At 44.4% G+C, this 16,802-nt stretch overlaps 1 protein-coding gene across 1 annotated transcript in view; it reads right to left on the reverse strand.

The window, feature by feature from the left end:
- Positions 1 to 426: 426 nt before the first annotated feature.
- LOC146172107 (uncharacterized) overlaps positions 427 to 16,802 on the reverse strand; it is a 40,778-nt gene continuing 24,402 nt past the window's right edge. Inside the window, exon 3 of the mRNA XM_084585967.1 lies at positions 427 to 577. Within this exon, the coding sequence (XP_084442093.1) occupies positions 487 to 577 (91 nt within the window). The 3' untranslated portion in view covers positions 427 to 486. The remainder of the gene's footprint in view (positions 578 to 16,802) is intronic.

Consider the following 16,802-nt stretch of genomic DNA (forward strand, 5'->3'; position numbering starts at 1 on the left):
ATGCTCTCTGCGGTACTAACAAATATTTGTAACAAACTGTAACTGATAAAATTTTGCTTATTTTCCACATTCGGCAACACTTAGAAGAGATTTCTTTTCTAGTTAGTGAAAAGTTTTGCAGAGAAGTTTTGGGTTTGGGGAGTTTAACGTCTCAAAGCAACTCCAGCTATAAGAGATGATGTAGTGGAAGGCTCCGGGACGTTCGACCATCTGGGGCTCGGTGGCCGCTTTTCGCCTCCATCGAAAAGCTGCCACCTAGGCTGGGATTCTATCCCGCATTCTTGGGCAAACCACTCGAGCACCTTAACCACTGCGGTGGGGTTGCAGAAAAGTAAACAAATATAATAAATGTGCGTATTGTAACGTGATTATGTCTCCTACTTTTCCACAAAATATTATTGTCATACCAGTTCAGTCTGAGCGTGCTTCATAAGATCATACGTCATTTTATTCAAACAATAAATTATTTAGAAAACGATACGTTTATCATATATTAAAACACCTTGGAAGGCCGTCCTCGAAACTACCATATTCCCCAACATGGCGGGTTGAAGGAGGCCCCAGAGCTGGCTTCCACCTGCATTGAAAAAGGGTATTGCATTTATAAAAACACCCGATTCGAGTAGAAAGTTAACAACAATGCAATCAACTGCTTTCTGGGAGATGAAGTTGTCTTTTTTTTCTACACATCCCAGTAGTTATTAGGCAACGTGATTGTGCCTTTCTGGTGGTTTGGTTTGGGTTTTTTTTTTCTGAAAAAGGAGGGTGTATGTGTACACCTAAAGTGTAAGGGTCATTCAATATTCAGGCAACTTTCAGTTATCACATCTGGAGGCACACACTTCTTTGGCACAATACGGCACACCTAAGTTGGCTGATAAGCACTGCAGCATTGCACGTATTCGTGGCTAAAACCCTTGCCGCTGCTGCTAGTGTGCCTCTGTCTACATGGGAAGAAAATTAGAATAATTTCGGTTTGCACTAAAAGATTACTAGCAAATATAATCGGAAACATCTCTGAGCCTGTGCCCGAGCCCTGTAGGAAGACTGGGACTATGGGTCCTCGCAGGCAGGCGATTTCTTCCAGTTATCCTTAGAGACAACTGGGGAAGAAGGCCCTGCAAAATGAACCGAACTACAAGACAGATATGCTCAGCACCTTCCATTTTTCGACGTCCAAAAGTGTCGTTGCTCTGCTCTCTCAGCCTAGCCCTGCAGTTGCCTATAAGTTGACGGAGATATTCGATCTGGTGACTAGCCACCTGCGCCATTTTACTCATTCATCACACGTGCAGTAGTGTCAAGTATATGGTGCTTTATTTACATATTTGTGACTAGCATTGCCTTCGGCATCACAGAAATCATTAAAAAATTTATCCAAGACTGTCTGGGTCAATTTCAAAATTCCCTTCTTCCTTTTGAATTTTTGCGTAATTTACTTTTATTTATTCTCCGTACCCTCAAGCAACGAGGCATTATGGAGAGGATTGAAAAAACATAAAATGAAAAATGTATAAGTAAGCGGCAAGTACACATAGTTAACCCTAAAGATAACTGGGAAAGAAGGCCCGACAAAATGAACCGAGCTACATGACGAATATGTACGGCACCTTCCATTCTTTCAACATTCAAAAGTGTCGTTGCACTGCTATCTCACCATAGCCCTGCAGTTGCCTATTAGTTGGTGGAGCTATTCGATCTAGTTACTAGCCACCTTTGCCATTTTACTCATTCATCACACGTGCAGTAGTTTCAAGTATATGGTGCTTTATTTATATATTCAGCTGGCACACGCACTGGAAGCTCGGTCTGTCTTTTTCGGACGAGATTGTGCTTCGCTCTACGATCGTCTTGTGTCACCGGTCACCATCTCCTGTCCTCCGATCAACCCCTAATAAACCCCTCTGTATTTGATGGAGGTGCCAGGGTACGACTCTTACACGATTACCGTGGAGCTCCACAGCCGTACGATACCTATGGTGACAAACGAGGTAGGCCAACAGCCAGTGGCAGCCCCTTCACAGTCTCTCTCATGCTCCGCTGCCATTCAGCAGTGAAACCCCGCAGTTTTCAGCGGGCAGGGTGACCAGGATGTTGAAGATTGGTTGGCCTCGTACGAGCGGGTGAGTCATCATAACAACTGGAATGACCGCATGAAGATCAACAACGTCATCTTCTACCTCAGTGACATTGCTAACCTATGGTATCGAAATCATGAGGCCGACGTGCCAACTTGGACTAACTTTAAGGCAAAGTTCACAGACGTTTTCGGTCGTCCCACAGTGTGGCAACTACGCGCTGAAGAAACCTTGCACATAAAAGCTCAGCCTGAAGATGAAACCTTCGCAAGCTACACTGAAGATGTGTATTTCTGCAAGCGTGTCGACCCGTCATGGATGAGGCTGCCAAGATAAAAAACATAATGAAGGGCATTGATGCCGATGCATTTCACATGCTGTGGGCAAAAGAGCCCCACCACGGTCGCCTCAGTATACAACCTTTGTCAAAGTTTCGATGAGTTTCTCAAGCAACGCCTCTGCACTTGTCGCCCTCCCGCACCTGCTGCATCCATCTCTTGCCTGGCTGTGAGCAACGACCTTTTGGCTCCCATCAAAGATTTTGTTTGAGAAGAGGTCGCCCGACAGCTTGGGCTTTTGTCTGGCCCACGCCTGTCGTCTACAGCCCAGCTGCTTACCCCTACGATCCGACACACCATTACGCAGAAGGTTGCCAGTGGTCTACTTCCCAATTTTGGCCAGCCAGCAACTGTACCTTTGCCAGTACAAATTCCTCCTACGTATGCAGAAGTTACCACCCGCTCTCCACAGCCACAGTCCTTTGCATACACGCCGACTATGGTGCCACCGTCTGTCGCTCCATGATTCTGATCAATGACTGGTCCCTACAATCCTTGGTGCACAAATGACAACCGGCCCATCCACTATGCCTGTGGTATTCCAGGCCACGTCGCCCACCTGGAACACCGTACCCGGTGTTCTGCCCCCACACGCACTATGGCTGAATGCAATTATCAGTACACCTTATGCCCCCCTTCGGTGACATCTCCAGGGCAGCCGCACAACTCGTCGCGCCGCCAGGACATTCCATTGGACCGCTCGTCGTCCCCTCGCCGTCGGCCTTTGTCGCCAATGCGGCAACGCAGCGTGACACAAGACTAGAAAAAATAGCACCCGCAGTTCCTAGGACACGAACTGCGCACATTTCGCCTACCACAAATCCTCGCCTGTCTGCGCCGAACATTCTCGAAATTTTAGTTGACGGTGTTCATGCACTTGCACTCGTCGATACAGGGGCCACTCTCTCCGCCATATATATATGACAACATGAATCTGATTAGGGCACCCCAATACAAGTATCTTGGTGTGCTATTTGCAACTGATATGCACTGGAAAGAACAAATTAATATTTGCTCCAAATTAGCCAATGGTTGTCATGTTTTACTAAGAGCCAGGGACTGCTTTGTCTTCAAATTTTACGCATCCTGTATTTCACCTTTGTGCACAGTCAGTTGTCCTATTGTCTGGAAACATGGGGTGGTACATATAAAACATACCTAGATCCTGTTTCTCGCCTTCAAGAACGAGCCATTCGTATAATAACTTATTCAAACAGTACATACCCCAGTAAGCCACTCTTTCAGCAGCTTTGCGTCCTACCGCTATCAATGGCATATAAACTGAAGATAGCTGAAATAGCAAACATTGTAATAAAATCTAACCCCTGCCCTTTAGTTTATTTAGATTACCAAAGAAACAAACAAGAGCTCCAAATAACAACCTATTTATTTACCACCTTGTTATAATATGTACGGCCGGAGACTCCTAGAATATAGTGGAGCCCATGTGTGGAATGAAGTCCCAAATGAAGTTATAACTTTCCGGCATCTTTAAAACACTAATTTCCATGGGAATGTCGGCATGAATTATATTGTGCGTGCTAATTTTAAAGTTTTTCATTAGGTCTGGAGTAACATTGTACTTGTTTTGTATTTGGACCCATTACTAGCCGTAAAGGCTATGGGTCCATTCAACCAATTGTTCGTGTAGTTTCTCAGAACAATATTAAAGAAAAAAAAAATTAATTTCACTGCATCAATTGAAACGTTAGCTGCAGCCAAAACAATGTGCAGCCACGTTATGTGCTTGTCTTGGTAGCATCAATGCGTGGTAGGCATGCTTTGGTGCCACTGAGAGCACGAGGATTAACAAGGCAATGATATTGTAAGATTTAGTGTATTACAGGCTTTATTCTGCCTCGCACGTCTAACAATCATTGTTACATGAAATAGTGACAAATGAGTAAGACAAATGTTTCAACGTTTGCTGTAGTGTGATAGCAAAGCCTATCTTACAGGATGTTGAATTTTAACAGATTCTCCGAATTCCCTTTCCTTACCTGGGCCTATAAGAAATGGCCAACACCGCAAAGCTGGCTTTTGCCTTGCTGGCATTCCTAAGTGCAGGCATCATATCACTTCACACTGCTAAACGTAGGGGCTGCCATTTCTTTTTATTTTTGTTTTCAGATTTTCACCCTGTCCGAGTGCTTTGAATGTGCCCGGCAGGATAGCTACTTGTCTTTCTCTAACCTTGCTCCATTTGTATCAGAGCTCTTATCCTCTACATAGGTGCACACCACATGCCTATCCATGCGCTGCAGGCAATGCATGCTGTGGAAATATCTGGCCACATTTGCTCCACAATGATGAGCATTAACCGATGCAACACTGTGCCGGTTCAAAATGTGCCCCCAGAGCTTTCTTAAGCCACAAAACAGAGGCAGCATTTTGTACACAGTCTGTCATAGGTAGCGTGTTGCACACGAGATATGTGCAAGTCAAGAACATGGTCAGAGCTGGCCGTTACTTAGGGTCACCACAGTTTCCTATCAATGAGAAAGTTGTCTTTACTGAAATACATGTAAAGCAGTTCACCATATGTGGCTTCTCTCACTCTTTTATTACACTCAGTTCTATGGGAAACCAGCCAAGTGGTATCACATTGCTCATATTACAGTAAAACCTTGTTAAGCCGTAGTTGGCCGGAACTCAGAAAAAGTATGTACTAAACGGTACTACGGCTTAACAGGAGTAGCGTAAAATTATTCACTTATCAGCCAAAAAACAAGTGGAAACAGGAAGTAGGTTGAAAAAAATGCAGCTTTTATTTTGCACTGCAAAAGTTGGTAATCTTAGTCTGACGCCGCGGTGCGCCAGCAGCGACAACAGCAGTTATACATTCAACCCTCCATTGAAATCACACGACGATTACTGCCGAGCAATCTGAAGGTTAAAACATGAATAAAGCTATGGCTAGGGCAGGCAGGCACACAAGCTGTGCGAACAACCCAAGTGCAGAGCGAATCTAGCGAGCACCACCTGCTAACGCGGCCGCTGCCTTACCGCGTATTATGCAGGAGTAACCCGTATGTTTCAGGTTAAGGAACACACCACACCTTTCAGCACAGTTTCAGTGTCGCATTATAAGCATGAAGTCCCTGACCCCAACCAGAAAATCACAGGTGATGATGATTGGGCTGTGGATCTGCTGGCAGTGCTTTTCCTATAAGCATCAGGCAGACTACTATTATGAACCTTCCGCGGATACTGGAAAATCGTGATCAATTTCGCTTAATGTAATGAGAAGAGGAAATAACTGCATGGGTGTGAATAAAAGTGTCCCAGGTGGAACCGTATCGCATGGCGCCGCCGCGGTCTCCTGATACCTCGATCAGCGATGGCGCCCCTGGCAGCCGCTCTTGTCTTGGGCGGCAGTTTCATGACCGTTAGAGTATTGAAGGACTCTGCCGTGGCACACTACTGCACGTGGCCAGTGCATACGTGCTCACTTGTCCCGATGCAACTGCTCTATATACGGATTTCAAGCATGTGCGCCATCTATGGAGTCAAAGGGATCTGGGTATGCGCAGTGGAACGTGCGGTGGCAGATGATGACAACTGATTGCTGTACATTTAAACTTTCTGTGATGAAGGTTGACAGTGGACATAATGAAGATGCCATCCATTACAAACAAGCAAAATCGTGGGCCCTCCTGTAACAGGGCTACTGACACTGCTTTCACTTCTTTGGTCCAAAAGGGAGATAAGATTGGCAGGGCCCTCTTTAACAGCAAGGGCTGGAAGGTCACATTGCTTGTTTATGTGACACTGATGTTGGTGTAAGTAAGAAGGGGAGAAAGCAGCTGGATACTGATTCATCCCAACAGAGTAAAGTGACGCCTAACATGGACAAATGAGGGAACGTGTGCAATGTGCAATTCGGAGGTCGTGGGTTCGGCGGCACATTGTTTTTTCTTCTACTTTCAGTTTAATTATCTTTCCCCTGAACAGATTCCATTACTAATTTCTGTGATTACCCAAGTAAAAATTAAAAAATAGAAAGACAAAAAGTACAATCCCCAATGCTTTTCTTGGCCTCACCGACTGTTGGCTTCTTTCCTTCATGTATTATAACGAGCACCCTCATTTCCCCTTCATTTATGTGCTCGTAGCTTAGGGGGGTCTCTGTTCTAGCAGTCTTGAAGCCATTGGTAGCATAAGAGGGTTCTAGCACAGCTTTCGCCCTCGCTCTTGATCACGTTCTACGTGACACTGGCGAAAAACACAGGACGTTCCACGTCCGCCGCTATGGTTGAGGGTGGCGCTGGTGAACACTCTCAAGGTTCGTATATAGACAACATTAATAATCAAGAAAGTAGCAGGGGGGACAGCGGCCGATGTAGCTCAGTTGGAAGAGCACCGGACGCGATATTCGGAGGTCGTGGGTTCGGTTCCCACCATAGGCATGTTTTTTCTCCTACTTTCAGTTTAATTATCTGTCCCCTAAACAGATTCCATTACTAATTTTTTTGATTACCCAAGCATAATTTAATAACCCTGTCAAGCGCAAAATAAAGTGAACTTACGGCAAGTGTCACTTACGAAAAGTGCACTCTACCGCTGCTAAACAGCATAACATCAGTGCACTTGCCAAAGTGTGCACTCAGGTCGGATTGCGTTCACAAAACAGACTTCGAGGGCTGAGCGCGTAGCCTCGCAGGCAGAAATTTCTTCGTCACAAATGTATTATGTAATAAGATATGTATACAAGTTAATTTTACGTGTTTTGTACATATTTCCATTTGATGAAATGTTTAATAATAGCGACGGGCAAAATATAAAATAACAAAAACATGATGTAACCACATTATGAGTGGTGCGCCACTGCGGCTACACCATTTTCAGTTAGGGGGCGGCTGTTATTGTTCGTGGTGTTCGTTGATAAGGGGTCTATGAATCATGGCCCGGTGTTAAATTTTAAGCATTTTTTAAATGTTTTACTACTTTAAAAAGCAGTTCCCTGAACTTCGTGCTTGGACGTCCCAATTTCTTTTTTAAAACATGTTTTTCAGTTGCTAGTTTCGTACCAACGAGTGCTTATACGAGTGCACTTCATTTTCCCATTTAGCACTGCGTAGCGTAAGGTCTCTTTCAAGCTGCGAAGTGCACTCCGCAGAAGTGCACTTTAACTTGCATGCTTCACTGGGGTATAAGTTACACAAAACTCTATAACATCAATTTCTTTTTTTTATTTTGCCATGTGTACAAAACACATTTGGCGAGCTGCCCTGAGTGCCAAATTAATAACTGTCAAGAAAACAACCTGACAATAGCTAATACCCATTTTCAACAGCACAAGAGGCACCTGTACACATGGACTTCACCAGACGGTCTGTTCAGGAATCAGATTGATTATATTCTTTGCAGGCAGAGATGGAGAAGTGCTCTACAAGCAGTAAAAACAAGGCCTGGGGCCGATTGTGGCACCGATCATCAGCTTCTTGTTGCCAAATTTAAGCTTCGATTGAGGAAAATGCAGAAAACTAGAAGGCCTTTCAGGTATGATCTGGATCAAATTTCATCAGAATATACTGTGGAAGTGAGGAATCGATTTCAAGAATTAGATCTAGAAGACAGAGAGCCTGAAGAGATGTGGACTGATGTTTGTGATATAATACAAGAAGTTGCTACTAAGGTAGTTCCAAAGCAAAAGAAATGCAAGAAAGCAAACTGGTTATCTGAAGAGGCTTAGCAAATAGCTGAGGAAAGGAGGATGGCAAAAGTTATGGAGCAAAGAGAAAGATACAAGGTTCAAGGTTCTCAATGCAGATTTTCAGAAAATAGCAAGAAGAGATAAGAATGCCTTCCTGAACATACAGTGCCAAGCAGTTGAGAACAACAGCCAATTGAGGAACACAAGAGCTCTGTATAAGACAATCAAAGATATCAAAGAAAGCTTCTGCGCTAAGCTGGGCGTGATAATGGAAAAACAAGGCAGGGACCTCACTGAAGCCTCAGAGATAAAGAAGAGGTGGCAGGAATTGACAGAACTGTACAAGAAGGACCCGGATGTGCAAACCCAACATAAGATGGTTGTGATTACTGATCTCGAGTCGGGCATCCTGAAGAGTGAAGGTGAATGGGCCTTAGCCAACCTTGCTAAGAACAAAGCTAGCGGAATTGATGGCATTCCAGCTGAGTTGCTTCAAAACCTCAACCATGACGACGCTGTTAACATTCTGTATACATTATGTCAACCAATTTGGAGACCCCTGCAGTGGCCACAGGATTGGAGGTCAGTTTACATCCCCATTCCAAAGAAAGGCAGTGCCAAAGATTGTTGCAACTACCGCACGATCGCGCTTATTTCGCATGCTAGCAAGGTGATGTTGAAAATTCTCTAAGGTAGGCCGCAGCAGTATGTGGATCGCAAGCTTCCGGACATGCAAGCTGGGTTTCGCAAGGGCAGAACTAGAGACCAGATTGCCAACCTTCGCTGGATCATGGAAAAAGCAAGAGAGCTCCAGAAACCCATCTACTCTGCTTTATTGATTATGCGAAATTGTTTGACTGCGTAGATCACAGCAGATTGTGGCAAGCTCTCCAAGAGATGGGAGTTCCAATTAGCCTCATCTGTCTCCTCAGGAACCTGTATGAAGGGCAAGAGGCCACAGTCAGATCTGGGCATGGTCTTACTGATTGGTTTCCAATTGAGAAAGGAGTGAGACAAGGCTGCATACTGTCGCCCTGCCTATTTAACCTATATGCCGAGTGCATCATGATGAAGGCCAAGTCTGGACGAGTCTTCAGCTGGAGTGAAGATTGCTCGGAAATGTATCAACAACCTTAGATATGCGAATGATACCACTTTAATGGCAGAAAGTGAAGTGGAACTCAAAAGACTTCTGATGTGCGTACAAGAAGAGAGTGAGAAGTTAGGGCTTAAACTGCACATTATAAAGACAAAGATTATGGCGTCTTGCCCTACCAAGTAATGGAGCATCAAGGGAGAAGTGGAAGCTGTGACAGATTTTCTCTTCTTGGGCTCCAAGATTACCCCGGAAGGAGACTGCAGCCATGAAATTAGGAGATGCCTGCTTCTGGGAAAGAGAGCCTAGTAAAGAGCAGAGACATTACACTGCCAACCAAGATCTGTATAACTCGTGCTATGGTCTTTCCAGTTGTGATGTATGGATGCGAGAGTTGGACTGTGAAGAAGGTTGACCGCCGAAGAATTGACGCGTTTGAATTGTGGTGCTGGCGGAGACTCTTGAGAGTTCTTTGGATGGACAGAAGATCAAATCAGTCAATATTGTTGACCATAAACCCTGACTGCTCATTGGAGGGTCAAATTCTAATGTTGCAGCTCAGCTACTTTGGTCATCTGATGAGAGGAGAGGAATCGCTGGAGAAAGATTTGATTTTGGGAAAGGTTGAGGGTCACCGGAAAAGGGGTAGGCAGTGAACGCGATGGTTAGATGGCATCTTCGAGGCGCTGCAGATGAAGTTATGTCATGTTAGGAAGATAGAGGGAGACCGGAAAGCGTGGCATGATATGGTCCATAGGGTCAATAAGAGTCGGACAAGACAGAACGACTGAACTGCACTGATAACAAGAGCCTTGATGCTGTGTAAAAGCAGAAAGCTCTTTAAAAAAATAACAGCGCGAACAATGGGGATGAAGGCTAGAGAAACACAGGACAAGTATCCCCGTTGTTCGCTCTATTACTTTTTTTTAAAAATATATCACTAACTCGCCCGCCTATCTATTGTGCAGAATGATCACCACGAGCATGAGCAGCAGAAATATTCTTTTTAAAAGTGTCCTTATCTCCGTTCTCAGCCATGTCTGGACACTGCAAACTAATATGCATTTAACATGGTCACAGACATTAAATATATTTGCCAGTGCTTGGCAGAACAATGGCAGTGAAAGCTGGATCAGTTTGGAAATTGAGCACCGGTACAAGAACTGTTATAATGCGTGCATCATTGTAACAGCACCACATGGCATGCAACTGAATAGCTCGTGTACTGTACATAGTGGATTACAAGTAAGCCTATATACTGTATATGAAAAGCCCTAAAAACATGACAGCTCACACAAAGTCAGGCCAAACTCTCCTCCTCTCTTATTTACTCTTAGCATGCCTTGAACAATGTCATCATCCTCATCATCAGTCGGAATATACCAAGTGCAGGGACACTTGGTATATACCACAGCAGCGGACATGGAATGTTATGCGTTAGCATGATTGTCACATAGAAGGTCAACTAGCGGGAATGGGAGCTTTAATAACTGTCTTGTACAACCTATGATAATGTCCTCATTAAGCTAACCAGCAAACAAAATGCAGAATAACTAAAGATCTCTCCTGTGCTCTTTCGCATCAATTACAGTGACTGAGGTAATGATTCCTCCCACATTTCCGGAAGTAGAATTGCACCTAAAATGATTGAGGAAACCGAGCACATCACATCAACAATTACGAGCCATTACAATTACAAGCCGACACATCTTATAGCATTTGATTTTACTGGTGTGCAAAAAAAAACACTGAAAGAACAATGTCTACCTGTTCTAAATGCAAAATCGCTTCTCCTGTAGAGCCTTGCATGGGTGTTTCTTATATGAACTGAAGCTACAGGCAATTTTCAAAGATAAGAACTGCAGGCATACAGAGGAAAGAACCTTAAATCTCCTCACCTGTAAAAGAGCTCTATGCACGTTACACTGCGCTAGAAAAACAGCTACTTTTTAAATTTAGGCACACCTCAACAGAAAGGTTCTTCAGAAGATCACTCTTAGGCAAGTCTGCGTTCACATCTCCACTGTATGGATTTTGAAAACAAAGAAACAGATAAGGTGTTTAGCTCCAGTCCTCATGACTTCAATACTTTTCTTGAGATGCCCGTATGTGGCATTCGTATATACAGCGAGGTTGACTTCAGACATGGTAGTTGTGGAAAAGAACACACACAAGACTGGGTACAGGATGAGTGCGAGCACGACAAATTTTCCCTCCCTGTCGGCATTCATCAGATGTAGGTCTTACTTCCTGAAGAAATGAACCACAGCTACCATTCGTGTTGCATCCTTGCCAAAGAAGGCTTGACAACAGGTCTCGACAGAGCATCTATGCCTTAATGGCCCCTCTGCTGGTTTTCGATATCTATTTTTGTAGCCACTCTTTGATTCACCTCCTTGACTCAAGAAGTCAGATACGTGAAAAAAAAATAAAAATTTCCAAGTTTATGCTTCAGAATTACTGCTCCTGTAATTTATTTGTGTCAGGTGTCCTTGACACAGTTGTTATGCATGCAGTGAGATGGGATACAAAGGCTCACGTTCAGACAATACTTTTTTTTTCTTGCAATGCAACGCAAAGCTAGCTTGAACAGTTTTGCGCATGTAATAACGTTTTTCAGTCACTGGGACTCGCCGCAACATTTCGACGAAGTGGATCACTTGAAAGACGCGGGCGAGCTGCGCATACACGAAGAAAAATTTGGAACATTCAACGGATTACACTCTTAACCCCAAAACTTGTCATCATTCCAAAGTGGCACGTGCCTCCAAGAAAGAACAAATGCCTGCCAGTTTATGCAATGGAATTAGACCTAATTAAGCTAACCACCACTGCAGTTTGACAGAACAGCAGACGACAGTCATGAAGATGCACGCGATCAGGCCACACAAGTCTGATCATGCATTCAGCAAATCGTCGAAGTGTCCAGAACAGCATCATGTTGTAGAAAGATATTCATGGCTGAAAACCGTACCACATGAATGAACATAGCCATCAACAGTAAAGCGACCTGTGCTGCATAAGCGAACTGGGCCGAGTGCTTCGACCGACTATCGGTAGCCACGAGACGTACCCGACATAGCGCCAGCATGCGAACGCGATGGTGTGCGGGAATGTAGGTAGTCATCAGGAAAAAAAACAACGCTAGACCGTATGCAGCAAGACAACTTACGTAACAATGAATTCATTACAGCACACAGCTTGCGGGAAGCAACAACTCATGACGTGCACAACTGCCGTCATTTTCGTTGTGACACGTAAATGGAATGCGCAAACGTGCACACGTAGCGCAGCACCTTTCGCGCGCAAGGTGCACGCGCAACACGCTGTGGAATGGCTGAGGTAACTGTCCTTGGAACAATTCGTTTGACGTAATGATCACGGCAACAAAACGACAAGCAAGAAAACAGTCACCAGCACTGCAAGACGCAAGACATTTGCTGTAAACGCTGGTTTTGGTTTTGAAGGCAGCCGTAAAATGTCCTCTTCGTTAAACCGTTTTTCGCGGCATTGCAAACAAGGCTGCTGGGATATAATGCAGGATGAACATGCAATTTCGAGAAATGCACGAAACTTTTTGAGGCGCAGTTGTTTCAGCCTTTCGTGACACGACTATGTGTGCAACGGAATACTGCTGCGACACTGGCACCTCATTTAATTCATATGTGCGATCCAAATTTTGGATCAGCTGCAGTGCATTGTTCCGGAGAGTTCTCTAGAGAACGCGGAAGCGTTTACCGCAAATAATGTCATTTAAGGACAGTGACTGGAAATGACTGTGCTCTGTATTAATTGTAGCGCTGCTTGATAGTAGCACTGAAGTAAATATGTATGGCGCAAAAAACATTACTGCTATAACAATTCATTTATTTCACCATATATATGATAGGAGCTCCTGAGTAAAAATCTTGTATGGAACTCAAAATGGTGCATTGTAGATAATGACTGCATGTGTTGTGTGCATGTTAAGTGGACTAAATGATCGCTGTTAACTGGGGCACTCATGTTGGTTAGAAGTTTACGAAAAAAATTCATCTACGGAAGCCCTCCAATGAATGCAGTTATTCATCCTAAATTAGTGTGCCTTGCTCAGAACAGCTGTTACAGTTCATGGAATGGTAATGGTGTCGGTGACAAGACTGATCAGCCTGCTCAAGAAAATGGTGTGACACCAATGACAACAGTGACTCATTCTATTTTAGTGCTTTCAGGCATTGTACATTCCCCATTGTTCTGAACCCCAAGGCATGCTGCTAAGCTTGTTGCGTAGGGCACTCAGCTACTATAGGGCAGGGAATCTGGGTTTGATCCTGGCCAAATGCAGTGCGAACCTGTATGTATGATATCGGTGCACATGAAAGAACCTCAGTTGGTTAAAATTATTCGGAGCCCTTCACTGCGGCATGTGCCTCATAGCTTGGGTCGCTAAGGGCAATAACTAAGCCCCATAATCGGGCCAACTCGTTGCCAGCTTTATGGGTATCTCACCGGAAGGTCTACTGTGCACACCTTCAGTAGGGACATTACTAGTACTATACTATACTATACCCAGTACTATACTAGTACTATACACATACAGCAGAGCCTAACTTATAAATTTTGAAAAAAATACTCATGAAAGGCCCCTATCAGAAAACAAATCAGTAAAGCTTATGTACCGTCTTTGCCAAAAGTAACCAGGCTGCTCCGAAAGCTGGCGGAGCAAGCACGCGGCCGTGTGGCGGCATTGCGCTCGCTGTGGCTTATCGGTGCTCGTCAGCTCCGAGGGTACAATAGCTGACGTAACTTCGCACCCTCACTCTCGCCCGTTGGATGATAAAAACTAGGCGCGTATGATGTGTGGGCTGCGGTTTTACGTGTGCGAAGCCTGGTTGTGCCCAGCGAGGGCGCTCAGTATAGCGACGGGGCTATTCGCTCTTCTTGGCAACTGCGGGAAACAGAAAAACAGGTGATAGTAGACACGGTGAGCTCTTGTTCGTTTCTAGGACGAATATGTGCTAGGTTTGCCAGACAGTGTCGCCCTGAAATAAGGGTTCCGCGAGCGGGAAAGCAATCATGTGCATATAATGGGTAAGCGCGAGGAAGGTTTTATTTTAGTTTACTTAAACCAAAACTTACCTACAAGCAAGTGCAAAAATTTGTTACAATCAATCATTGCACATATTTTAAACAGTCACCCCGAGGGCTAACACAATTTCGCAAGCCTAAAAGAGAGATAAGGTGGCTTGAAAGGGTTCACAAGCTTTTCCTAGTTACGACCTGTAATGTGGCACTACGCAAGGCACCTTGAAGAAAGCATATTGAAATTTCGAGGTGCGATGTACAGGCGCATGGAACACACAGGAAAGCGCAATTCTGCTGGTGCGTTTCAGCAGCGGATTACAGAACACAAGCACGTATAATTATACAGCGAGAAACGGGACATATTATCTGCTTCAGGACAGTTGCCATGAAGAGCGAATAGCCCCGTCGCTATACTGAGCGCCCTCGCTGGGCTCTACCAAGCTTCGCACACGTGAAACCGCAGCCGACACATCATACGCGCCTAGTTTTTATCATCCAACGGATGAGAGTGAGGGTGCGAAGTTACGTCAGCTATTGTACCCTCGGAGCTGACAAGCACCGATAAGCCACAGCGAGCGCAACGCCGCCACACGGCCGCGCGCTTGCTCCGCCAGCCTTCGGAGCAGGCTGGTTACTTTTGGCAAAGACGGTACTGTGGAAATCCTACTATACATCATCATTTTGCTAGCATGTTAGCACTCATGGGACAAGAATGCGCAGCTGGTAGTTCCAAGTTGTCGAATATTATATAACGTTGGTATTGTTGCTGTAAAATTTGATCAGGCAGGAAGGCAAGTGCAGCTATACATTGTGCCTCATCACATTTTTATATCAAGTGCTTTTTTGTTACATGGTGTACAGCTCCAGCAGTGCAGGCCAGAGCAGGTGGAACCACACTGATCGAGTGTTTTATTCAGTCAGGTTTCACCGAAGGGGACATTTTGGAAAAGGGTGCAAGTTAGACAATTTGTGGGCCCTGCTCTGCCACACTATCCATGTGTGTGGCTGCTCAAGTTAGTGATGAAGCACACTGAACCAAGAGTGCAGGACAAATCGCAAAGGTAGGAAGACAGCTATCGACAAAGTGCATGTTTCTGGAGCATGATTAAATGCATATGAAATGAGCAAACACAAAAATAAAACAAAATCAAGACCAAGAGTGCAACAGAGACCTGTCTTTTATGTATCAAGCTGGGCAATGTTCTGGTAAAAGAAAGGAATTGAAAGTTTGGTAATGCAAGATGCCCTTTGCATTGCCCTCAACAGCGACCTGTTTCAACAATGTGATGTACGCTGAGGTACTACTTCAATTCATGGACATGAAAAATTTCCCCGGTATGCATTATTACATATGAAGACTGAGGTGGTATCATGCATTAACAAATGTTTGGTTTCTTTGTTGTGCCACGAGATTGATTATCTTTATTCATGATTGGCAATTGTCCGTGTTTTACTCTCGGTAGTCATCAGTTTTTTTTTTTTTTTGTGAATTTCCTCTTTGCTATGCATTTAGTGTGCTCACATAGTAAATGGCTTTGGTTAGTATCATTTGGCACCAGGCGCATTGCTTAAGATGCTTTGGCTAAGCGAGTGACTTTGTTTAGCCTTCCTTACTTGCCTAACTTTGACCGGCTGACAAGCAGGAGAGTGTGCAGAACTGTTGACATGTCAGGATTGGCTGCGTGTTATTCTCTCGACTTGTTTTATTTTCGTCTGTGTTGTGTGCCCATTGCAACGGTAGCCTTTAGCATGAGCAGGATTTCCGATGCAGTATTGCTGATGTTCACAGTGCTTAGCCAGAATTTAAAGCATACAGGAAAGTGAAGGAAGAAAGCTGTCCATCAGCAGTGTGGTAGATGCATCTCATGTCCTTATCGACAATCTGATACTCTTCATCAAGGGCTTGAAAAAAAGTCTTATGGAAGTCTTGAAAGGTGCAATATTATTGTAAAGTGGTGTGAAATTGTAAAAGGCTTAAATGTAAAAAAAGGCTCACTGGCCCTTTATGATGAGATGCCCTGGCATATCCAGTTTTGCATATCTTCTGTTGGTGTGCAGTACTAGACTTCATTTCATTAAATACCCTAAAAGAGATAGTAAAATTATGGGACATTAAACCATACAAACCCAATAGTAAAATTAAAAAATACATACCCATAGTTTCAGGAAAGCTTTTACATCTGCGACGAAGTGATGTGAGCAAGTGATTAGAGCAACATTGTCTGGAACGCCATTCCGGACTGCATACAGATATTGCACAATGTTGGTGAGGAGCATGTCTGGAACCTTACTTTCCTAAGGTTGTTTGGCTTTTGCTGTTTGCTTACAATATAAACAAGATGGAGATAGCACCCAAATATATCTAGACTTCCAGATTTGTTATAAGGTGGAAGGTGGAACAAGTCCTCCCGACTTGTTGCTGTCGGCTGAAGAAATTTAGTCATAGGGCACTTGCCCTCCAGTGCCAGCTCATGGTAGGTGCTAACACTGAGCTGTTAAGGAAAAAGCTGCCAAAGGCTCAACAGCTTGATACTTGCAGAACACGCCTCGGTAGCCTGCCCAGTAGCTGC

The sequence above is a fragment of the Amblyomma maculatum genome, unplaced genomic scaffold (assembly GCF_055883805.1).
Source record: "Amblyomma maculatum isolate TAMU_Amacu unplaced genomic scaffold, ASM5588380v1 scaffold_13, whole genome shotgun sequence".
NCBI lineage: Eukaryota > Metazoa > Arthropoda > Arachnida > Ixodida > Ixodidae > Amblyomma > Amblyomma maculatum.